This window comes from Dryobates pubescens, chromosome 3 (assembly GCF_014839835.1).
Source record: "Dryobates pubescens isolate bDryPub1 chromosome 3, bDryPub1.pri, whole genome shotgun sequence".
Lineage (NCBI taxonomy): Eukaryota > Metazoa > Chordata > Aves > Piciformes > Picidae > Dryobates > Dryobates pubescens.
Genome location: NC_071614.1, coordinates 32,572,058 through 32,597,640, shown reverse-complemented (window position 1 = coordinate 32,597,640; position 25,583 = coordinate 32,572,058). Strand labels below are relative to the sequence as shown.

Below are 25,583 nucleotides of genomic sequence, written 5' to 3'. Positions count from 1 at the left end.
ATATAGTTATCAATGAGATTACCTTCTGCCAACAGGATCAGGGGACTCCCATTCAGGTCAAGGGAGTCTGCCACCCAAGTTGGCCAGTTCATAATTGCACAGGTTTACAGAATGAAAGAAGAGATTCATAAAGATGAAGAGAATTACGGGGTGCAGCTTGGTAGTTAATGTGTGGGACAGAAAAGGCAGAGACAAACCAGGCAAATCTTAGTTAAGTGCTATCTTGCTTTTAATTTTGCTATCTTTAGAGAATAACACTGCAAACTGCCATCACCACTTACTCCAAACACATGTAGCTAGCAGTGTCTCTCCTGGCTCTCTTAAACATCATGTCTAATAAAGGAAAGGCAGACTACCACAGTTAAGGGAGCAGCATATTGAAAGCTTGAGTTTCTGAGGCTCTTAAAACCTGCATTTAGGCTCTTTGAATTGGCCTGGACTGGAGTTTCCCAGAAGCATTGACTAAGTATAGTTTCTAGCCTGAGACTTTGGACTGTACCTTTGAATACCAGGTAATTTCTAGGAAGGTCCTCTAACTCTGACTCTTCAGGAGCAAGGCTATGATAAGCCTGTCCTGACATCTGGAGTTTCTCTAGAGTTGTTTGTTTGTTTGTTTGTTTCTTAAACTGTAAATCCGATTATTATTATTTTTGATGCTTGTGTTGTACAAAGGAAAAACACTGCTTTGTGTGCAAACAGAAACAGTAACAAAAACCCTGGTGTATTTTGCACCTGGCCAGAGCATGTGTAGGTTTCTCTTTCCTGCTCAAACTTGCATTTAGGGCATTCATTTTTGCAAAAGCAAAGAACTGTGTTTCCAGTTTTCCTTTAGTGAACATGCACCACTTGCATGAGGATTAGTAATTCTGTTCTGGGATGATGACAAATCCCTTTCTCCACCCACAGGATTTCAGTACAGAACTTCAGTCTTGCTTGTGTGCCCCAGGTCTGTTCATTATGGAGTTGGGTGACAGAACTGCAAACTTAGCATGGGTGTGCAGCTGCCGATACATTGCTTGCTTACCCACCTAGTTTACTGCACAGTCTTAACTGGAAGCAACAGTGAACAGACTGAAGTAATGGAGATTGGAGACCTGGGTCATAGGGAATGCAGACATCACACTCAGTTTCTGCAAAAGATCTATGTAACCTACAGATGATCTTTTGGTGCCACCAGGTGTTGTCAGCATTGCTTGTAGTGCTTGGCTACAGGGAAGAGATTGAAGGGCACAGCTCGGTGTCTAAGCAGTGAAGCAAAAGTAGCTTTGACAGTTTCAGCCCTATGTTTGGGATGTCCTCAGAGAAAAGCTGTCACAGCAGTTATTCTCAAGCAAAGTGCTTGTCCTGTCTCTTGTGGGCTTTCTAATCAGCAATGACATCATTCAAGGATACGAATCTGCTTCATTCACTTATTCAGCCAGAGCAAAACAGGATCTGCAACTCAGGCTTCATGGAATAAAAGGGTGTGGGCCATGGCTATGGATTCCATGGAACTGTAGACACAGAGTCTGGCTGGAGGGCTTAGTAGTACTACCAGTGTGCACCATTATTTACCCTGCAAGGAGGTGGGAAAAAGGCAGGAGTGATCCTAGAAGAAGCTGTGGGAGCATTAGCACTATTTGTCCCAAAGGAAAAGCTGGAAAGAACTTGGAAAGTGTGTAAATTATTTTGAATGTAAGAGTGTAGGTTTATTCAGGTTATCCTAGATTTTGTGTAGGTTTTATCACATGTTTTATCCTCATTTTCTAACAAGCAAGAACTCAAGAAATAACATGGTCCATGTGTGAGTCTGCTTGTCAGCCTTAGGTCTTCCCAATCACATTGACTCTTGTTAGCTGTAGAGGACCAAAAGCTTCAGGGAAGTTCTTCTCATTGTGAATTCACCAGTATTGATAGCTGGTAGAGCTTCTTAGAGCTGTATGTAAGGGATGGGCAGAACTTGACCATCCCCCCTCTTCGGTGAGTCCCAGCCAGACCTTCATCACTTCCATGGCTCTGCCCTCCCCATAGCGCACTGAGTTTCCTACCAGCTGCTGGCAACAGAGCAGGTGAAGGAGGTGACATCAGCAGAAAGCACTTTGTGTCTGGGGTAGGGAAAGGGACTAGTGCTTTACACTTTGTGTAAAGCCTACTCTAACTTGTTGTGGGTGGACTGTTCTACAGTATGTCAATATTGCACAAGTTGCTTCTAAATGTGAGTTACAACAAATGTCTGTCCAATGGCAAATTTTAGTTAAAATAATGTGCTAAGGTCTGATTTTCAAGTTTCCACTGGCTGTGAAGTACAAGGAGACTCCAGATTTTCAAATATTTCTTCATTCTAACACTGTTGTAGTTCTACTGTTATAGCTACATCTTCGAGTAAGAAGAAATTGCTTTCAGTATAAATACAATTGATTGATACTTGTTTATTGTCTTCACTCATCATCACCTGCTCATACCAATCCATCACATATGCCTATAAATGTGGGCAGTAGTTTCCCATCCTGGTTCATCCCAAAGCCCTGGGATCCAGTGTACAGCTGTACCACCTGGCAGCAGTATTTGATACTGGCCTCAGCTATAAATCTTCATGATTCCATCATACTTTACATAAAGTTTTGTAGTGTGTGCTATAAATACTTTGCAGGTTCTCTCATATAGTCCTCTTCTTAAGACAAGATTCCTGTCTTTAAAGGTATATACAGGCTTAGAAATTAGAAAATTCACAAACGTAGTATGAGAGCAATAATTTAGATAAAACCTTTCATCCTGCCTGGTACATGGTGGTTTATATTCACTGCAGAGTTAACTCTCAGAGCCCCCCAAGTGTGATTCTTGTTGGAGAGGAGACCCAAACATACAAACTTTACAGAAGAGACTCCTTTCAAACTTAGTATCACTATGCATTAAACAAATGCAATCCCCTTTGTGGTAAAGGGCAGCAACCATCTCTGTCTTGCCACATTATGTATGAAGGAAAGGACTATAGTTATGGATATAAAGCTTCCTTTTCTTCAAAAATGTGCCATACAGAGCTTTCAGTACTTCCCATCTGAAAGAAGACCATGCAGGAATCATCATGGTCTTCATTTTATCCAAGTCAGAACTGGACCATCTCAGTTGTGAATCTTTCATTCCAGAAAGACTTAAGCAGAAAGTGGAGAGCACTGTATCCTCTGGTCTTTCCAGACTCTAATATGAGGGCAGGAGAGAAGCTATGAGGTACTTGTGTATCTAGATAGGCCTTTGGAGTAATTCAGAGTTGATAGAGGAAATATTAAAACCCCTGGAAACAGCTGTGTTTAGCACTGCAGTTCGTGGCTCAGTACTGCGTAGTACTATGCACCCTCTTATAGGCTGAGAATTCTTCACTCTCAGTGTCTTTTCCAGCACTTGAAGGCCTTCACATCCATGCAGGTTCGAAACACCTTGTCATCTCTTCTGGGGTTGGTAGCCTCTGTAAAATTCCACTCTCAAAACTTCCATTCCTTGCATGTTATCCAGAAGTGATTATTCCAGAAGAATGCACCAAGGCACAGTTTAGTCAAATGAAGCAGTCCACTTCTTGATGGCACACAGGTACTTTTTCTGTGTGTCTTGGAAGGCAGAGGTCCTTTCAGAGTTATGTAATTTGCATTTACAGTGCCTCAGTTGAGCAAAGAATATGATTTGGATGTGTTTTCAGAGGAAGAGGTGGATGGCTCTGAAGAAGATACTCTGTACTTTCCTGCAAAACAAAGCATAGTGGTTAAATGCAGAGAACCTGGGACATGTTAGCACTGCAGAGTAAGGACCATTAGACCTGTCTTGACTACCCAGGTGGCTTTGGCTTGTTCTGCAGCCCTGATACTAGCTGAAGTCATTCTGTTTGGTGACACAATGTCAAGCTTACTTATGTAAGCTTGAACGGACGATCATGCTGTAGGGTAGTAATTTGCTCACACTAATGGAGGGACTTTGTTGTCCTGGGACTGCATCTAGAACACCTTCTCTTGACATGAATCCCAGTTTCCTCCCTATGGTGACCATGAGGCCCTGAACTAAATCCCATGGGCATAGACCTGGAGAGTGGAGTGTGGGAGTGAGTGCTACTAACATGGACAGCCACATGGGCAGCACTTGTGCACAAGTCTCATTCTTGTGGTGAGCAGCTTCTGTATCTGGCTAGTGTACTCATGTAAATGTACAGCAGCAGAGTCAGAGACCAACTTCTTCTTATATTATCTGACTCACAGACAGTTAAAAAATAGTTGCTTGCCTACATTAAATTCCTTCAAATCTGACTTTCACCAAATGTCTCTGTCTCCCCTGAGCAAAATTTGGATGAAGAGATTACACATTTAATAATGAAATTGTTCATGTTTTCAGCAATGCTTCTTGCAAAATGAAGTGACAATTGACATCCATAAAATGAGAGCTAGAGAAGATTTAAAGAGATGCAATTTCAAGCCAGTGAAGAATACATGAACAATAAATTACCTGAGGAGTGCTGTGCCATACTACCATTAAACTCAAAACAAAGCTCAGTGAGTTTTAGAACTGGTCAAACGTGGCACCATTCAATACTTGTTTAAGTGTAGACAACTGTGCTGGTGGCACTATGCTACAATCAGGGGCAATTATGGAAGTGATTCCAATGACGACTTAGTGTTTCTTTGTATTAGAAGATGAAATCCTATCTACAGATGAATTGATTAATAGATAAACAGATTGGTAAATATGCAGATAGACAGACCCTGGGAGTGAGAAGGCTGGCAAAACCTTGATGTGCCTGAGTAGGAGAGATCTGTTGTAACATACCTGTTTTCCCACATAAGTTGTTAAAGGTTCTTGAAAATGGGTAACTCATAGCAAGCATTGGTGTTACCAGGATCAGGGAGGTTGACTGTAAGAGAGAAAACAGTTTTTTGTCAATAACCCTGAATTTTTTTTGTAGCTACATAAGGGAGAGGGGGGAAGCAGGAGGGGTAAAAGGTTACAATAAAACGTTTTTCAGCAGGTAATGCACAGAAGGACAGGTTAGATGTTTGGAACACATCAAGTTCTACCCTTGGCACAATTGTGCTGGCAAGGGAGATAAAGAGAAACTCCAAGGCCACACAGAGCCTGTCTCTAACTGTTGATCAGGAAAGGTGGCTTAGGCTCCAGAGTCCATCATATCAGACAGAAGAGTTCTGGTCCCTTAGCTGAGGGAATGTATCCATTAAGATGACCAGAAAACCTCTGATTTGTATGCTTGGGAATGATCTTTGAAGGCCAATCCCCAGAGACAACCAGAGGCAAATCTAACTTGTCACACTAGAGGGCATTGGAACACAGCTCTTTACACTCCAGATGGGAGGGAAGAAACTTTGCTGCCAAAATGAAGTTCCTTTTTCCATTCTGGTGTGGTTTGAGAATTTAATGGGATTCCTCTGAAAAAGTGTGTTAAAAAAAATATAGAAAACATTGTTTTCTATTCATTAGATTGTACCACGGTGGGGGAAACAAGGCATGGTTTTTTGCATTGTCTCCTCCAGAGGTGCCCTGAAATTGGTGAAGGATGTGTGGAGAGAAGATCTGCTAAAGATTAGTCCAACACGCCCCTTTTAATTTTTTACCATAGGTGAAATAATGGACACTGGGTAAAGGGCTTATATTCATAGTTATGCTGTTGATGTTTTCTCTTTCTCTGACTACTTTGGAATGTAAAGTGCATTTGACTTAAAAGAAACTCAGAGAAGGTTCTGCTATTCAACAGTAAGTAAAATATATTCTTAGGTTAAGGTTCTAACCTTTGATTGTTGTGAACTCCACTTGGATGTTGAATTCCTCTTTAGCAGGGCTTCTTGTATCTATTTGTTAAAAAGAAGTTATCAATCAGTAAATGCATCAATTATGTTCAAATTCCAGCAGTATTTTCATATAGTATAAGAAATAGTTCAAATTCTTACCTTCTTGTCCCAGAGAGCCCCAAACACCAAAATGAATAATCCCTAGGAGACAGATAATGCAGTCTGGTGACACCAACCTTTTAATTGCAGTACTTCATCATTATCTCAAACATTGTCCATGTTGACTATTTAAACTCTGAGCTCTGACAGAAGGTACTTTTTAAATTGCATCTCACTTAACTGGCCTGCTAATGTGGTGGGAGTTCTCCAGGCCTAGCTTCTTTTATCTTTGTGTATATCTGCTCTTTGAAACTGGTAGTTTGCTGGCAATAACCATATCTGAAATAAGGGACATATGTGTACAGAAGACATACCCTGCCAATGCTTCTCAGGTAAGCTAGCAGGCAGGTGAGTTTGGTCTGAAGCATGCAATTTTGGTGTCATTCTTAATAAGAGATGTAACTATTATGTCTTTAAGAAATCCCAGCTCACTGGGATCCTACTGACCACCTAAATATGTTGTAAAAATTATACCAACTAAACACTCTCAATCGTATGTTTTATGGCCAGTTCTTACCTTTATTATTAGTATTACACAACTATTCTTGGTGACTTTCATGTTGTTTATACTCTCTCATTACTTGAGCCCACAAAAGCATAATATGATGCCTCCAAATGCACCATAAATGAGACCATACATCCTGAAGCTGGTCCACCTGAATGTAATAGGGCTATTTTTCTGATCTTCAGGAATTAATTTCTTCCCAGAACTCTTGAAGAAGGTGGGAGTTATCTTTATGTCAGCTTTATCTATAAGGCACGTCTGTTAAGGTGTTAAGGCAGCTGAGAACATTGAATACTGCTGGCTTACAGTAAAACTGGAATGGGTTTCCCAATGGGAATGAGGAAGTGCAAGGCAAACCTGAGCTTTCCCAAGCTGTTCTTATTTCCCTCCAAGCACAACACTTGCAAGAATGTCACTAGATGTTAAATGGCTGTACAGGAAGCAAAACCATATATATGTGTAACTCACCTGCAAAGCATTAAGCAGAGAAAAGAGGATGTGGAAAGCTCGATGACTGTCTTTGATGACAGTGGCAAGCCCAAATCCCCAGGTGAGGCCTAACAGTGGTGTCAAGATGGCCACACTTTTGCCAATTTGAAACAAAGAGTTCCTCTCCTGCCTGTTTGACCTGTCCCCAATAGTTGGCCTCAATATTTTTATTATAACAACTGCCGTGATGAACAAATTCATGGCCACAATGATCAAGGCAGGTATAACGAAGGCTAAGAGAGCTTTGCTGTCCTTCCAGTTGAGCCAGCAGACATCCTTTCTAGTATAATTGTTCTTTGGCAACGTGACAACAATGGTGACGACTGCAATGACAAAGGGACACCCGTATCCCAGAAAGAATGCCACCGCTTTCTGAGCGGTCTTGCTTGTGTTATGTAAGATGAAGATCAGTCTGTAGAACAGAATGAGTCCCAAGCTGAGCATCCAGAAAAAGACACACAGATAGAATAAGTGGATGAAGAAAGTGGCCACAAAACAGATACTTCTGCTCATCTGTTGATTTTGGTCAGTGATGGAGGCAGTGACAATGAACCAAATGTCAGCAATCAGGAGTGATGTAGCTATGTTGAGTATACAGACATGGCGCATGTAGGAGGTTGTGTTGTTCGTCACGTACTTCCAGACTAAGGATTCAATAATAATGCAGGCTGCCAAACTCAAGATCGAAATGCCCAGGCCAATGTAGGTAATATAATCTTCAAGGTTGACATGGGAGGATTTATCAGGTGACATCAGAATGGAAAAGGATGTCAAGTGATTGCAGGAGCAAATGACATAATCTTCTAGCTCTGTGGATGTGCAACCATGAGTATCCCAGCCTCCTCTATGCTTGTTGAGTGTGAAGTTCCAAAAGACACACTGGGGCATCTTCAGAGACAAGTTTTTCTTTGCAAAGGTCATATTAACAGCAAACTTCTGGCTTCTGTTGCTACTCATAGTTGTTGATATCAGTAAGCCATTCACATACTCAAATTTATTCTGGGGCAAAATATGTCCAAGGGTTGAATACATCACACTGACAATGGTTGAATTTTGGGTGAGAGTCTGAATTTCAGTTTCACGAATGTGCACGTTAACTGTGAGGTTGTCTGTACTGATGAAGTTCTTATTATAATCTGTGTTGCTATTTTCTGTGACAACTATACCTTGTAGCTGAAGATTTTTTGCAGAGACAGAAGGAATGTTATTATTAAGTGGCTGGAGGCCTCGGGAAAAATTTTCTACTGATTGCAGTAATGAAGAACTTTTGGATGTCTCCTCTTTATTCAGGTCTTCCCAAGCTTGTAATGTGGAATCAGCTACAATAAAGTCCACTGTGGAGAGGAAATTCTGGAACAAGAACAGAATAATGCTGTTACTTAAATCTCATACTAATCATTGTTGGTTTTGATGGTGACTTGGTATGGTCCTAGAATTGACTTTTGAAAAAGCCCAATATTTTCTTATTTTCCTCAGTTCATGGGGAATCTTCAGTTGTTAACCCTCTGCATGCTCTATTTTCAAGCTAAAGTTTCCACAGGTGAAGCCATGTGGCTTGCTTTTGTTTATTTTTTTTAACATATTGCATAGCATTTTTTCTTTTCTAACCTTCTTTCCTTTCTTTTTCAGCCTTTGTGATATCTTTGATTTCTCAGGCTCTTTCATGTAGGGATCTCCACCTACAAAACATGAAGTCTCCTTTCACTTTTCTGCTAAGAGCAACGCTTTCCCTCTATACTACACAATCAAGGTTTCCAAGTATTCCTGAGGTTTATTTTGCTTTTCATTTGTTGTAACATCCAATTGATTCAGCTTAAAACCATTGTCCCTTGTCCTGTCCCTGCAGACTTTGCTAAAAGTTATTTATCCATCTTTATCGTAAGCCCGCCTAAAGTATTGAAAGGCTGCAGTAAGGTGTCCCCAAGAACCTTCTCTTACCCAGCTTGAACAATTGCAACTCTTTCATCCTGTCCTCACAATGGAGATGTTTCAGACCCCTAATCATTTTCACAGCCTTCCTTTGGACCTGCCTTAAGAGATTTCTTGTGCTGTGAACCTCAGAGATGGACACAGTAGGGGTCTCTGCCTCCACAGAGTAGGTGGGTAGAATCACTTCCCTTGACCTGCTGGCCACTCTACTTTTGATGCAACCTAGGATACAATTGACTTTTTTGGCTTCAAGCACACCTTGCTAGCTCATTCTCAATTTTTCATCCATCACTGCTTGTCTTCCCCGCTACCTTAGGATGCTAGAGACATTTATGAAGTCCTACAGCATTTCTAGTTGCTGAACACACAGAAACCTCTGTTTTATGAACAGGCTTCTTGTCTTCATCATTTGGGCTTTTTGCAAATTCTTCTGTATCTTTGCTGTCATTTCATTTCATTTCATTTCATTCCCTTTCATTCCCTTCATACTTTTCTGTTCCTGGCCCCTACTAACTGTGAAGCGTCTTCAAGGATAGCATCATCCCCTGTGACAAAAGGGAACAAAGGGCTTGAATAGTAAAGGTAAGAGTTAAACCAAAACCTTACTTCAATAATGGGCTCTTCTGCATCTGCTGGGATAGAGGAGATCATATCCAGGATGGAAACGATTGCGCCGAGGTTTGCAGGAGAACTGCTTATTATGCCTTGCTCATTTTCTGTCTGTTTATTAAGCTCTGCAAGGTAGTTAGGCAGTTTTGCTTTTGCCTCAGGACTGTTGACCAAGGACTGGAACAGAAGATAACATTATATCACATGTGCAACTTACCTGAACCTTGGTCCTCCTTCATAATAGCTACCCCCATACTAGTAAAATAAATAGAGCCAGGACAGTTCTAGACTTGCTGGTGGTATTCAATGCTCTGACCCTTCAACTACCTGTTGAGAGTGGTCTGAAGTCTATGCTAACTCACAGACTGCTCCTGGGAAATCTGGGGGAGAAAATACTTGGCCTGAGCCCACACTATATGAGGGAGCAATCTAGCAAATTAAGAAATTAGGCAATTTAGTAATTATACCTCTGCCTGAGAGGTACAGTATTTGATGAAAGAATGAGAATTGTTCTCACCTAACCTCAGGGACGGAGGGAGGGAGGGGTGACTATGGATGGTCTGTAGAAGAGAAGACACCTGTGATAAGTCCAGGACATCTCTGTTTTGTGTAGTGGCTACTGGGGCATGCTAAACTGGGCAGTGGCCGAGAGCTGTCCCTTCTGCATCTCTGTCAGTGTCCTCTGTAGCATATTTTGGGCTTGTGCAAACCAGGGGTCACTGAGGCAATACCCTGAACACTCGTTCAGGGAACACTCCAGGCCAGTGAATGTTCTCACTGGATGATGTGAATAAAGTCACCTAGTCCAGGGAAGAGATCATTCATGTGTGTAAATATTAACCATGTAGTGCTCCACAACCCCTGGGCCAGAGCAAGGGACCTTGCCTCTTTCACTGGCTTGTGTAGATATACTCAACCATTATTTTAAAAGGCAGTTTGAATTAAATATTTGATTGTGTGTTGGTTTTGGTTTGTGGGTTTGGTTTTTGTGTGTGGAGGGGGTTTTTTTTATTTATTTATTTTTTATGTTTAATGCTTCACAGAATTTAGATTTTGGTAAGCAAAAAAACACCCAACAAAAATGTTTGCTGTCTCCTACCCCATCCCTGTCCCAGTGTCTGGAAAACTCATAGATGTTACCTCAGCACTCATCAGCAGGTTGTTTATTGCTGCAGACAGGCAGTTATTCCTTTCCATTTTCCATGATTTGTTGGAGCACTTGTAAGTTTTATTGCCTCGGTTAAAATTATCTGCATTGTTTGAATCACAGCATGGCTTTATTAATATGGACCCTTCTCTTCCAATGCCAAATCTGTCTGAGCAGGAAACTTCCTTATCTGTATTGAGAAAAAAGACATAGAGGTATTAAAATAAGCAGCAGCAAGAAGAATCATTTACTCTGATCAAAATTACCACCTCCCAGATATCAAAAGTGTTTAAATTAGGACTTTAGCTTACTCTCCTTATTAATTATGACCTTTCAGGGTATATATATCTTTCAATCAAAGCTGTTTGGGCTTTTTTAATTATGAAATTAAAAAGCAAAATGAATAAAGCCTCTTGGTTTTGAGTACTGAATCAAATTAACAAATCAATACCCAAAGTTTTTGGATTTGTCTGTTATATGGCATCTTAGATAGGGGTGGGGAAGGATTATATTGACCACTATGTGAACAGTCAGTTGCACCAAATTTATTCTGCTAAGTGATTCAGAGCTGTTTTAGCCCTAATAGGAAATTGTTAAGACCTTGATAGTGAGACTTCAACATGCTTTTGATGAACATTGAGCCTTTCTTTGATCAGGTTAGTTAAATCAAGAAGTATCTGATGATTAAAGTAAATAAACTTTCTGCGCATTCATTGCCTCAGAGTTAAATTTGTCCAGACAAGTGATTCAACAGTAGGCAACACTACTGTGGAAATCCCAAAAATTTATGGAGATGTCCAACATTTCTTTATTTCCAATTTTGAATAAGAAATTGACATATCCAAACTCTGGTCGGCACTAAACATTAAAACTGGTTTTAGAAATGTTGAATTATAATTAACCAGTGTTTGCTGCAGAACTAACTGGAAGCTGGATCTACACAGTTCTCGGCAATATCTCCTTGAGGCTGCCTTTCATGTATTTAAAGTGGATGTGTTCTCATACAGGCTGACCTCCTGAGCTAGCTGACTGCTTCCTGAGGCAGCACAATCTTCTGTCCTTCCTAAATTGTTGGTGCAAACTGGGAGCTGCATGAGCACATTTCAGCACAGGAGACAAAGCTTGGTGATGCAGGCTGTGTCAGGAGAGAGGGCAGAAGATGCCTGAGCTATAACTGCCTGGGAACGTACTGGGGCCACAGTCAATGAGCACAAAATCTCTCATCAAATTTTTAATTATATAGTTACAGAAAAATGTGTAGTTTCCTCTCTATTTCAGATTTTCCCATTAAGAAATGAGACAAAAAAACTTGGCTAAACCCCCTTGCTCCTGTTAGGTGTCACAAGTGATACATTTGTGGCATCCAACTTGACCAAGATATTAGGATTTCTTGTTCAAGGGCTTTACATAGTAACTTTCCCCCCCCTTTCTTACCAGGTATCAGGTGCAGTCTTACACTTTCACTGCTGACTTCCTGTCCAATGTAGTTTTTAAACTTCCAATACGCCGTGAGCATGTTTTTGCTGCATTCTGTTTCTGTGTAATGGTACATGTAGCATAACAAATTTCCTTTTTTCTTTCTCACTGTATGGAAGGATTAAGATAGGTTAACACAGCAGAAAATTCCTGGAAAACTTTCTTTTCTGTGGGTCCTAATGGAAAAAAACCCCATAAATTTGAAAAAAAACCCTCTCTTTCTGTGCTGATCTCTGTCTCTTACTGCCAAATAATAAATCTTATGGCAGCTGCTGCATGATTGATTATTTTTCTCTTATTGGTGTATGAGTGAATCCTGTTCAAATCTTTTTTACTGTGCAGGGAGCAAAATTTTCTCTAGAAACTATTTTTGAGAATAATCTCATTTCTGCTTCTACCATTTAGGCTTAGATACTCTTCTGCTGTTCTTATAAATATAAAGTTATTTCAGGCTCAGAACCTGTACCACACTCCCACTGCTTTTCATTAGGCAGTGCCTGAGAGTCTCTGACTGCAGTCTCGTCCAACAAGATCTTGGAATTTTTCTTAGCAACCAAAGGACCCTTCAGTCTCCACTCCAGCCTGTGGTTTTTGCACTCCTGCATGTTAGTTGAGATGGCTTTGCTTTTTCAAAATGACTGTTTTGTAACCCTCCTGAAGACTTCTAGTATATAAAAGCATACCAGGGAAGGTGCAGAACTGCTCTAAATATGAAGACATCAAGTTTAGGTTTCTGTACTGTTAAAGATACATTATTTGAATTACATTCTAAATGCATAATTATACATTTTTCATTAATTAGAAGATCTTCTACTTAAAGTAATCTTTCCTTGATACTCAGTTCAAAAATGTGGCAGAGTGGAAGATAAAAACAAATAGATGGAGTCCAGCAATTTCCAATTTGAACAATGATGAGGATGCTCAGTTCTCACTGCTGGCAAGGCAAATGCAACATGGAATTCACTTATTATGTATTTACTGCTAGAGCAGCAACTTCATTTGCTCTTCCATTGATCTCAGTTTATGCTCCCCAAACAAAACGACCACCCTAAAGAAGACGATTGCCTTTTTTTCCCCACTCTCAGGAATACTTTTGGGTTGTCATAATAACAGGAAGTATGAACTAGTGCACAAGCCTAACTGAAAAAAATCAAATGAACCAAGGAACAGGCTGTGAACACAGTGAAGTAGCGATCGGAAAGTTTGTTGTTTCTTACCGACTTGAAATTCTTTGTGTTGAATCACAATTGTAACAGTGTAGCTTTCCACGGTGTTAGCGCTTACGCAGCACTCTAGGGCTTGTTGCACTTTGCACTGCATAGGTGCTTCGATGGGATCTGTCATGATGTTCTGCTTCAGAGGCAAGGAAACAACCTTGATTGTAACATTGGCAGAACTATCCAAGGACTTTTGGGAGAATGTGCAGATGTAGGTCCCTGAAAGAAGTGACACAAACCCCGTGTATTAGTCAATGGAAGTGCTCCTCAGCTTTTGTATGGTCAGGAGCTCTACTACTAAACAAGTACAGTGTTGGCAGCCTCATGTCTTGCTGTCATCCAGCGGTTATCACAGAATCACAGAGTCACCAAGGTTCTGTGATTCTGTGATAAGTGCTGGATGACAGCAAGAGATGCTTTTAACTATTTTTTTTTTTAATAATTTACCATGGCCAGGCTTCACAGCCATTTGTGGCGGTAGGGATGTTGTAAATGATCTGGTACAGAGATTTTATTGCCTTTCTAGCCCATACAAAGTGGGTTGACTCACCATTCCAGTCCTGTGTTGCAGTCTTCACTGTGAGCACAGATGTGGCTGGAAATCTGCTATAATTGATGCACATGTCACAGTCTACTGTTTTGATGTTATTTCCAGACTGGATTTTCCAGCTGACACTGTCATAGTTGTTCACATCACTTTCACAGGTTAGATTGAATGCATATCCCTCAGAAACTGCCAAGTTTGTGCTTGAAGAGATGGTTATGTGCGCTGAGATGACACAAGATAAACGCCATGTTATTGAGGGTCGTTTGTTCTAATGAGGTCACCTATGCATTGAAGAGCTGATGGTCTCTTACATGCTACCTGGCTCTTACCTCTCCGCAGATAGGCCACTCTGATGTTTTGGCTGCGCCTGGCACCGTGTCCGGTGTGCAGCTCACATGTGTATGTTGTCACTGTGCCTGACTTCTCGGGTGGGCATAGTGATTCATTGATGTTGAGCTTGTATTCAGTGCAGTTTTCCCTTAAACTGGAGACTCCTGAAGAGAAATAAACATTCCTTGAAGGGCTATGGATGCCAAAAAATACTTGGGCCCTGGAAATCACAAGTTATCGCTCTAAGTAAAGAAAATCTTGTGGGGTTGTGTGAAACCTTTGAGAGCATGGCACCTTTAACTCATCATTGCCAGAGTTCATTCACATCATTGATAATACTTGCAGGAGTTTTCCAAAGGCCTGAAGACAGCTCTCAGCACAGTGCTGGACACCCATTGCCAAAAATTAGTGTGACAGCACCAATGTTGCTTGGATACCTCAGGATAAGCCAGAATGAAGAGTATTCTGGTTCAGCCTAACCTCATTACCTGTGCTATTCAGGATGAATAAGATAAGAAAAGCAGGAATAAATGCTCCAGATTTTAATGTCATCTTACTTTGAAATAGACAGTTGGAGGTGCTTGACAGTCACTGAACTTTAAATCTGAAGGGTGCCAGTTTAGCTATAAGGGGAAAACCCCACTAAAGCTGTCCCATGATGCAGCTGAAAGTGCACCTGGCATGATAGGAGAATTCCTGGGGAAAAGTTTGGCTGCAGGGAATCAAGGACAAAACAACTCATTAGAACAGACCAGGATTACCCCTCTCTCTGCAAGCACTGCTGCACACCAGTACCTGTCCTCTGTGGAAATGACTGTGCATATGAGCTTCACAGCTTTTATCACATTTTACTGTCCTGCTTTCTGCTACGTTTCATTTATAACAAATGGCCAACAATAAACAGTTAATCCGTACCCATAAAATATTAAGAGGGCAATAAGATGTCTAGGATTGTGGTTCACAGGCACTTCTAAGCATTTCTATTGTTATTTTTTAAATCTTTGCAACATATTTTTTTGGCACTTTATTAAGTGCTTATATTCATATTATAAATAAGACTTGTAGGCTGCCACTGACTCAAATAATTTGTGACTTATCACAGCTACAGGTGGAAAGGGAAACCGCACTCAATATAGGACTACAAAAATAACCAGAGGGCTGGAACACCTCTCCTATGAAGAGAGGCTGAAAGAAGTTCAGCCTGGAGAAGAGAAGGCTTTGAAGAGACATTGCAGCCTTTCAGTACTTCAGGGGGCTTATAAGAAAAATGGAGACAATTTTCCTAGCAGGACCTGCAATGATGGGATAAGGGGTAAAGTTTTTACATTAAAAGTGGAGAGATTTAGACTAGATATAAGGAAGAATATATTTACAATGAAGGTGGTGAGACACTGGCACAGGTTGCCCAGAGAGGTGGTAGGTAACCCATCCCTAGAAACATTCCAGGTGAGGTTGGGCAAGGCTCTGAGAACCCTAATCTAGTTAGAGATGTCCCTGCTGACTGAAGAGCAGCTGGACTAGATAACCTTTAAAGGTCCCTTCCAACCCAGTGCATTCTGTCATTCTGTGATTCTATTTAGTTATTCTGCATCTGTTTCAAAGCATAGCACCTTCCTCTCAGTTGCCAGACCTCAGTATGCAGTATTCAAATGCTTTTCATATTCCAAGGGTGATTCTGGAGATGGTAGTAGAGATTGATGCATTCGTCCTTCCTCTCAAACCTAGGTAATGCAGAAATAAGCCTTTTGGAAACAGTTGGTACGAAGCTGGACCTGGCAGTTGATTCCATCCACAATGGCAGTTTTAAGCACCAGTGTCTGCATAGGACATGGAGATGCCCAGAACTGGACACATATGAAGTCTGTGCACTTCTGTCCATTCATTGTCCTTTCCCCACCACACACGCTTTTGGAGCATATCCTGTTTTCATACCAGGACTTAACCTTCGGTGGAGATCTTTGAGGAATCAACAGGTGAAAGATAATCTTTGTTAATCTTACCTGTAATCATGATCGGTCCATTTACTTTCCAGTCAACAGTAAGTGATGGCAAGTGTCTGTCAATACAACAAGACAGCAGAAGACTGTTTGTCTGCATTTCAGGACTGTTGCATGTAACATCAATGTCATTGAAGTTTGGAGTGATGTACAGTGGAGAGACTTCTATTGTTATCGTGGCCTTGTATATCACTGTGTGAAACTGTTTGCTGTTTGTGAACGTGCACCTATAGGAACCTGGAAAGCATAGGTAACATATTAGTATTGAGGACAAGCTTTGCTGGTTTTCCCCCTACATTTGGAGTTTGGAGCTGGGAGCTACTTCCACACCTCATTTTCACATCTCCCTGCTCTGCAGTGGCAGTGACACTTGCTAGTAAAAGTGTACCCTCACGTCATCTGCAGTGTGATTTCTGCAGGCTTCTGGTACCAAGTGCATCCGGATTAGGCAGCTTCAGCATTGATGGGTACTTGAGAGATGACCAGTGCCCTGGGAAGTAAAATATTTAAAATATGGCTAAATTACTGCTTTGGAGGTCTGTATATTGACCACAGTCCACATGGCAGCAATATGTTATGGTAAAAATGTAGACTGTGCAAAAGGTTCTTATACACGATGGGCGAAGGATAAGTGCCCAGGGTGGAATCCACAAGAGCTGGCACTCTGAGTGTAGGAGCATACATTGCTCAGAAGATAATACCAAAGAGAGCAGAGTATTTATCAGCCACTTTCTCAAGCATTTGTCCCCTGGATGCAATCAGGCTTTAGTTTGACCTTGGCAATTAGAGCTCCAAATGCTTTAGGTATGTGGACTTCCTTTCCCCAGTGGGATAGCCAAGTGAGTAGGCTGCTTACATAGGAGTGGGGACACCAAAGTTCAAGATTATCCTTAGCCTAAAGAAGTTTGGACCCATGACTCCTATCTTGCATGTGAGTACTCAAATACCTGGTCACAGTCTAACCCTTTTTTGAACTTTAATGTAAAATTCACGGTCCAAAACCAAAAACTGAGTAAGAGTTTGAGTCAAAGCTCTGATAATACATAGTAATTCCCTGATAATTCCTCCTAGCAAAATGCTACCAATTTACTTCTTTCTGATCTTCAAAAAGATGAACACATAGAAACTGAACACATAGAACATGAACACATAGAAAACTGTAACTTCAAGCTCTGACTACTTAGGTGGCAAGGACCATCAAGGACAAATTCAGTCCCAGTCCCATACTTCACTAAACAAACAAAAAAGGTAGAAAGTTGTGTGGAACAATGTGTTTTTTCATATTTACTCTAAGAAAGTGCAGTCACTGCATTCCTCCTTGATTTTATAGAGCCAGCCACACTAGAGATTTATATCTGCTGTTTTAACAATAGAAAATCATACCAGAATCCTTCATAGTAATGTTGATAATTTTAAGAATGGATCTTGAGGTTTTCTTTGAAACTTTTCTCTCTGTTGAATACCGGATGCTGGTTGGGATCACCTGGTCAAAGTGATACCAGGTCACATTCTCACTTGTTGAATTTATCTCACAAATCAGTCTTACGGTATCCCCCTCAAAAATGTCTGCAGGACGCACAATGAACTTTGTCTGATCTGGGAAGAAAAAGAGCAAAATGCTGCATTATTGTCATTCCAATTAAAATCTATTTTGTGTCTTCCATCTTGTGGGAGTCCTAGGTGCTTCACAACTAATATGTACTCAGCATCAGTTGCAGGGCACTACCTCGGACAAAAGCAATGCAATTTTCCCACAATGTATTCTTCTACTAGCTTTGTCAGCCAATGATCCGAGAAGGGTTTTTTTGCAGAGATACAGAAATATCAGCACCACCACTACTTGCTAAGTAGATAAACTGGGAGGAGAAGCCAGCAGGCTAAAGTAGTCCTCTGAGACAGGCACTACACTGAGTACAGGAGCTCTGGGGTACTAAATCAGGCAATTGAGTTGCAACACACTCTCCAGTAGCAGCACACAGAATGTGCCAAGGAAGCTAAAGGGAGACTCTTCTCATGTAAACTTCAGAAGGCTTTTTGTTTGAAGAAGTGAGAAGTGCTGGCAGTCTGATATACTAAGAGCTATCTTAGTTCTGGAGATGAGCTTAAGTGTATTCAATTTCTCTCCCATGAAGAGACTGTCTCAGCATTTAGTGAAGTAGCTGGAAGGATTTGGTTTTCTGTGGGAGGTACTGCATGCATGGTCTTCTCATGCAAGTCCTAAGCTTTGGTGGCACAGGATGAAACTAAATAGATGGAGAAATAAATGGTTTTTTGAAGGTTCAGTACCAAGTAGTCAACAGTATTAGGCAGCTACATGGTTAAGGCTAGAAATATTAAAGTAAAGGATGAAGAAAAATACAGAAAGAGCTTTAAACCTACTGGTGATTTCTGTTGTGAAGGTAGTTTCATTTATTCGGTACGATTCGTCCAGAAATTGTGATACAACTCTGTTGGAATTTGCTATCTGATTGAAGCTTGCTGCTCCTGCTTTCACTTCGTAGTTCACAAAAACACTTCCAGGACTAAACAGACACAAGAATGAGAGAAGCATCAGAATTAAATATTCTTTCACATTAGTGATTTTGTGTGTTGTGGTGGCCCATCTTGCATGGCTAGAAAGGCTTTACAGAGCTCACCTGTTGTGACTTCAGACTTGTTCTGGTACAGAAGAAGGTTGTGCTACAACTCTTTTCACAGAAAGAATGTCTTCATGTATTATCTCTTTTCTCTGCTATCTATTTCTACTAAACTAAATATGTGTGGACTTAAGTAACATCTCTTTTACCAAAATCCAATGTTATAACCATTGTCGAAGTACTAATTCATCTGATGGCCTGGAAGATTGTTAGGTTTATTTGTATCCTTATCCCCTTTTGGGTGGCATTCTGCCTTTCCCACAAGAGGCTGTTTTGCCTCTTGGACTTCTGTGCATTACTAAATTTTGCTCACAGTCCTATTTCCATGCTAATAACGGGCTTTCCTTTGCAGCTATTATTAGTGTTGTTCAGTAGGTATATATTGGGTGTGGATTCTGGCCAGAAGGAGTGTGCACTCTGCTGATTGGTGTCTCCTTGTGACTGGCCAGAAAGATTTTTGTCTTCCAGAAAAAAGAAGAAGAAAAAAAAAGTTTACTTACCTGAAACCAGTTACTGCTGCTGATACAAAGCCTGGTAAACATCTGTAGCTAGCATTAAACTGTAAACAAAGACATATTACATGGCATGAGTCCTCTGTATGTTACTCTAGTGTGCTTAAAACACACAACTCCCTTCAGCAGTGATATGAATAAGGGCATGTAACCTGGTAGACCCGGGCTGGTGTTCTCCCCAGTATCGTGGAGCGAATTTGTGTTGATGATTTTGTTCTCTGTGTGCTCATCAGATTTAGTTTGGTTTGGCTTTTGACACAAAACATTCCTAAATACTTCCTTGTCTGCCATTGTATTGATGTGAATGGGAATACTGTCATTGTCTTTCAATGGATGTCAGTTTTGGCCCACTTTGCATCTATCACTGCTGTGTACTTCAAACCTCCCCACAGAGACAAGGGCAGCATACCCAGTTTCCCAGGTATTTAGGGTGAGTACCACAGTTCTTAGAGGACTTTTTGCCCTCAGAGACTGAAAACAGAAGTCATTACCGCTTTTTCAAGGTCAGCTTTGTATTTTGTATATAGTTCTGAAGAAGAATCCATGAGATCATCCCTAAAGTCTGTGTCCAGTCTGACTGACATGTTCATTAAAATGGGCTCTCCCGTATCACAGGAATCTGTAAGGAAAGCCATAAAAATAAACATGAAAATACTAAAAAGCAGTGCTTGCAAAGTAATTTCTTACCTTTTCTTTCTAACTTAAAGATAGAATCATAGAAACATAGAATGGTTTAGGTTGGAATGGAACTTTAAATATCATCTACTACAATCTCCCTGCCATGGACAGGGAATTCCAACCTGACACTGAATATTTTCACAGCTTCTTTGGGCAATATGTTCCAGTGTTTCAACACTCACATTGTAAAAAATTTCTTCCTTATGGCCAATCTATATCAAACCTCTTTCAGTTTAAAACTGTTGTCCTTTGTCCACTTACTGCAGGTCCTGACAAATGTCTCTCTCCATCTTTCCTGTAAGTTCCTTTAAAGTATTAACAGTCCTTCTCTAAACAAGCCTTTCTCCACAGAGAGGGTGTTTCAGCCTTCTGATTGTTTTCATGGACATTCTCTGTACATACTCCAACAGGTTCTTATACTTTTTGTGCTGAGGACTCTAGAGCTGGATACAGTATTCTAGATGGGATCTCATGAGAGTGGAGTAGAGGTGGAGAATCACCTCCCTCGACCCACTGGCCATGCTGCTTTTGATGCAGCCCAGGATACAGCTGGACTTCTGGACTGTGATCACATCTTGCTGGCTCATGTCCAATTTTACATCCAGTGGTATGCCCAAGTTCTTTTCCACAGAGCTGTTCCAAATTCATTCATGTTGCAGCCTGCATTGATACTGGGGATTACCCTGACCAAGGTGCAGGACCCTGCAACTGGCCTTGTTGAACTTGGGGTTCATGAGTTCATTTAAGGACATATCCATACCATGTAGTGGAGGAGCATTGTACCAAGGACCTTGAACTTCAAAGGGGTGTGTAACTTCCACATGGAACAGATAAAGTTCTAGTCCTGAATAAGGTATAGCAGTACTGACATGGGTCTGCTCTGTGATAAGGGCATTGCTGCTAAGCAGAGTTGATTTGAATGGGCATGCTGACAGCACTTTACTGCTTCCTACTCTACTGCTGCCTCTGGACACTTCTACATGCAGCTCCACCACAAATCAGATGCTTGTGGGGGTTTATCTTGGGTTGCAGAGACAATAGCAGCACCCCAGTGCTGCTAAGCCTAGATGTCCAGACATCAAAGAGGTTCTTAAAAAGTCATGGCTGTCTTGTCACGAGAGTCATGAAATAGAACCAAACAATAGATATATGCTGGGGTTTGTTGTTGTTGTTCTTTCTCTTCTCTTGATCACTATGTCACAGTTTGGTCATATTTGTAACTTCCTCCATTGAAAATCTGATGAGATGAAACTTTCCTTGATTACTGAAAGCTGAAAGTCCCAAAGAAGCATATGAGTGATTCCAGGACCTTAGGCTCCAGGACAGCACTAAATATCTCCAAACATATCTCAAACCATCTTCTAATCAGTACGAGAGTTGTAAAAGGAAGAAGTTCAGCACTGTTTCTCCTTACCTTCAGTCTGAGGCTGACAGTAAGGTCCATAGAAAGGCATTTCCTTCATGTAGCCACAGGACAGGTCAGGTGCTAAGCTGACAGAAGGGCAGGTTATCAAGTCATTGCACACCACACTTGGCCAGGCATATCCATTTTCACAAGAACAACAGCTACTGTTCTCACCACTGGGCAGACAGACTAGTGTCAGACAGACAGAGAAATACTATGAGAACACCAAATGGGGCATAACTTACCACATTTATATACATTTACCATACTACATCTTTATGCCAGTGATTCCAGCTAAAAGTTGCTCTTTTTGTCAATTCACTTAAATGATACCAACACCATGATCGATGATTGCAAGTCTTGCTATATTAATGTTAAATGACTAAGCAGAAATGGGAACAGGGATAAGTCTGATCGATTACTTTTAAGTAAGTGAATGAAGATGTGGAGCCTGATCCTACAAATTTACTTGGTATATTGGCCTGCAACATATTATAGGTTTCAGATTTTCTGTTTCTCTACAGCCTGGGCTTGGGGGAAAAAAAAAAATATGGGATTTTAAAGATTGTAAGAACATGTAATGGTCATTCAAAGTCCCGGTGGCTAGTGAGGTGCTGTGTCATTCTGACTGTATCCTGACAGATGCTGCATAAGAAAAGGTAACATCATCACAAAGTGCTTTAAAGACATACATTCCTTCTAATAGAAAACCAAACAAAACCACCGTCATTGGCAAAGCAAGATATTAATGAAGAGATTTTCACACATGGCATCTGACCCTGAAGGCCTTTAAAAGATTCATTTGCATGTTTCAAGAACTGATGAACACATTCAGTGTGTTAGGAGCTAATGACAAGAAGGCACTAAATCTCATCCTCTGCTGTTGTCAGTACTTGCTGTTGTTCTATAGCCTCTGCTGTATTAAATACTTGGATGTGACTTCGCACAACCACAACTTGCCTAGTAAAACCTGTCTGATATGTTACCTCATAAGAATGTGTTTAGTGAGTTATGTTAGTGCTCCTGTCAGGCTCAGAGGACAGCCTCTAAATGCTATTTACGTTCCAAATGCAAGTGGAGGGAAGTAAACAGTTTGATAACTGCTGTCGCAGCTTCCTGAAACTTGAAAGTAACTCAGGCTGCTTGTTAGTCAAACTGGAGCAAAATCCTTTGGCTGAGGCTTCCTCTGGCTTTGTCTCTTCCTTAGGAAAAGCAAAGCATTTGGGGCTATTCCTAATGCCAACGTTATGTAAAGAGGAGTGTTGAGAGGCAGATAACAAAACATGATGTTGTGTGCTATGGCTTTGGTCTTCATAGGTCTTTCAGTAGGCAGCAGAGTTGGTTCAGCTTTGCTGACCTCTAACATGATGGATGGTAAAACTGGGAGACATCAAATACTGGCAAAAAATCATGTCACTCAGAACATTAAAATAAATAACCGACCCACCTGTTGTAGTGTTGATGTTTGAAACTGTCATTTCTACATTTGAAATATTTGTTGACATTGGAAGATTAAGGTTTTTTAAATACTCTTTGATTGGCTCCAGAAAAGTTGAATCCATAAGGCTTACTTCAATGTCAACCGTGTACTCCAGAGGGGGAAGGTCAAAAGTAAGAACTGAAAGAGAAAAAGCATGAGACTGCAAAGCTGTGTGGGAGAGTAAATCTTAAAGAGATGGCTTGCATTTTGACATTTGGGCTGTTGGTATTTAATGGTAGCTTAATGTGGCCTTCTGCTTAGGAAATCTTATTGATTCCTACTCAGCAGATATTCTGCATGTATTTTTATCTAGTCAAATCCCATTGGAAAAGAGTTAAGAAGTAGCTGCTGGCTGGGGTTAAACCACAACTACTGCCCCTTGATGATCACAGTTCAGTACCTCAAGAGATGCTGTCCCGAACAGTGATTTCACCCTTGGCCTACTAGAAACCTGCTCCGTTACCATACATTTATGTACGTACTGTTTCGCTTCTGCCTTTGCGTGTCTGACTGGAAGCTTTCCTCTCCCAGTGCACTGCCAATCTGTGGAAAAAAGAGAAAAACTCTGTGAAACAACAAAGTGAAGCTTTAGCTGCTGCTTTTGGCTTGAAAAAGCTAGTGAGGAAAATGCTGGCATACATAATTTTTCTCCTCCACCAGTCTTTGACCCCTACCTCTTCCCTTTTTGCTCTTTAAACAGAATATTTACATATTCCAAGCAGGGAAATGTTGAACACCAGCTGAGGGATGTACTGAGAATCTCTTTGCATATCTCTTCAAGGCATGTGTCTCAGCTTGGCAGTAATTCTGTATCTGATCTGCAAAAAGTGCTAAGGATGCAGAGCTCTCTAGTCTTAAGCCTGCCTTGCAAACTGCTTTGCAGACCTTTGAACCTAGAAAGTGGACTTTTATTACCATTTGCTTTCCTGTTTGCCCTGAGCTTCCAGCTCTGCAGCACCAAAGCCAGCGTGAGAAGGAATAGAAAGGGAATTGAAATGTCTTGGCTCCAGCTTGGGTGTCGGGTCAGCTCTTTTGTGTGACATCAGTAGCACACAATTGACCAGGGCAGTGGTGGCACCATTTTGGTATGACTGGGTTCACACAGGATGCAGCCAAGTGAGATGCAGACCATCTGATTTTTTTAACCATGTCCTAAAAATACACTGGCACCGGAGTTAGCAAGAAAGGCCAAAGAACAAGCAAAGACACAAGCAGGAAATTTGCATCTCTGCCAGTTTCTTGAGTCCTAGTGAAATCTTTATTTACAGAAAGGGTGAATAGCTTGGCAACCCTTAAGTCATCTCTTTACATAAAGGAACCATCTGGTGTGTGATTAGAGCTTCACTTCACATTGCAGCTGTGCTGGCAGTAGAGATGCTAAAGACCATTGGCATTTTTGAACTGCCAAGGGCACTACGTTTCATCTTAGAGGTCGGCTACAAAAATTACAGATAGTCTGCTACGATCCGCTTCTTCCCCCAGGTCTGGTCTCACTGGTTTCTTTTTTAAATTATTCTCCCAAACACCCACAGAGCATTGCTGTGTTGTTCAATAGTTCACATATTTCACACCATTAAATGATTACTTATTTGCAGGATCGACGATATTAAAAACCAGAATGTTACTCTCTTCATGAAATGCTTAAGGTCTGAACTGGAGACAGATCAATAAAACCAGAGCAAACAAGATAGCTGATCACCAGCAGACATCTGCCTAATGACTGATGGGTTTACTGGAACCATCTATATCTCAGTTTGTCAAGACACTGGGTGGTGGCAGAAACAGTTCAAGTTTTTCCCACCTTCCTCTTCACTTCTCCTTGCCTTTTATCAACCTGCTCAAAAAGCACTTTGTGCTCATGTCAGTCCACCAGAACTGAAGTCCCTGTGACACCAGGAGCTGAACATAGATGTTAGGCTCCATTTTAGCTTCATAGGGTTCACAATGTAAAGAAAACAGTGCAGACAGTGCAGAAACCATCTGAAAACAAACCTATATACAGGACAAAGCACAAAATGGCTTTCCATGGTTTGCAGTATTGAAGAAGCAGAAGGAGTATGTGAAGGTTACTGAAAACGTGGGAAAGTGAAGTGAAATCTGAGTCCAAGCACAATATTTAAACAGGAGTCATTCAGGAGTGGCATTTTGGTCATAGGTACTTGCCATACTGTCAGCTGTCACTCATCTGTAAGCACCTCTGTGCCTGAGTTAGCTTGGTTGACAAGTTATTTCTAGGAAAGATTTCTTTGGTTTCTCTCTTTCATAGGATGGGTGAATTCCATCAGGAATGGTGCTCAGGTAATTGCTACCTTGGTTTAGCCAATTTACATCCCTTACAGTCTAACACAGGCGAGAGAACAGAAGTTTTGCTCAGTTTCCCCTGTAGAGACTTCAAGACTGGGAAGCAAGAACCCAGTTCCTGGATTTCTCCATCTCTTTTACACACTGGAGAGACTCTGGGTTCAGTTTCCCCACCTGATCTTCTATTGACTCCTCTAATGTTTTGTGGATGTAAGGGAGAACCATAGCAGCTGGGTACTACAAGCAGAAGCAAACAAAAAGCAATGGGGCTTGGAAAGAATACTTACTACGTATTGCATGAATGGATCAAAGTTTGAGTCCTGTGATGTCTGGTAGCATGCTGTGACCAGTAGAAATAGGTACTGGAGAGCTGCAGTACTCAGGGATGACATTTTGTCCAGCTACTTTGC

The 25,583-nt window shown here is 41.1% G+C and overlaps 1 protein-coding gene across 1 annotated transcript; it reads right to left on the bottom strand.

Moving 5' to 3' along the window:
- Positions 1-2,932: 2,932 nt before the first annotated feature.
- On the bottom strand, positions 2,933-25,583 carry ADGRF5 (adhesion G protein-coupled receptor F5). The gene is made up of 20 exons (XM_009905307.2): positions 25,461-25,583; positions 23,355-23,415; positions 22,840-23,010; positions 21,402-21,581; positions 19,801-19,928; positions 19,298-19,356; positions 18,541-18,683; positions 17,545-17,757; positions 16,165-16,398; positions 14,164-14,328; positions 13,838-14,056; positions 13,288-13,506; positions 12,029-12,178; positions 10,588-10,784; positions 9,445-9,624; positions 6,889-8,259; positions 5,916-5,957; positions 5,757-5,816; positions 4,783-4,867; positions 2,933-3,709 (listed from the first exon to the last, which is right to left on the bottom strand). Exons 1-20 carry the CDS (start codon positions 25,563-25,565, stop codon positions 3,630-3,632), a joined length of 4,062 nt encoding a protein of 1,353 aa, XP_009903609.2. The 5' UTR covers positions 25,566-25,583; the 3' UTR covers positions 2,933-3,629.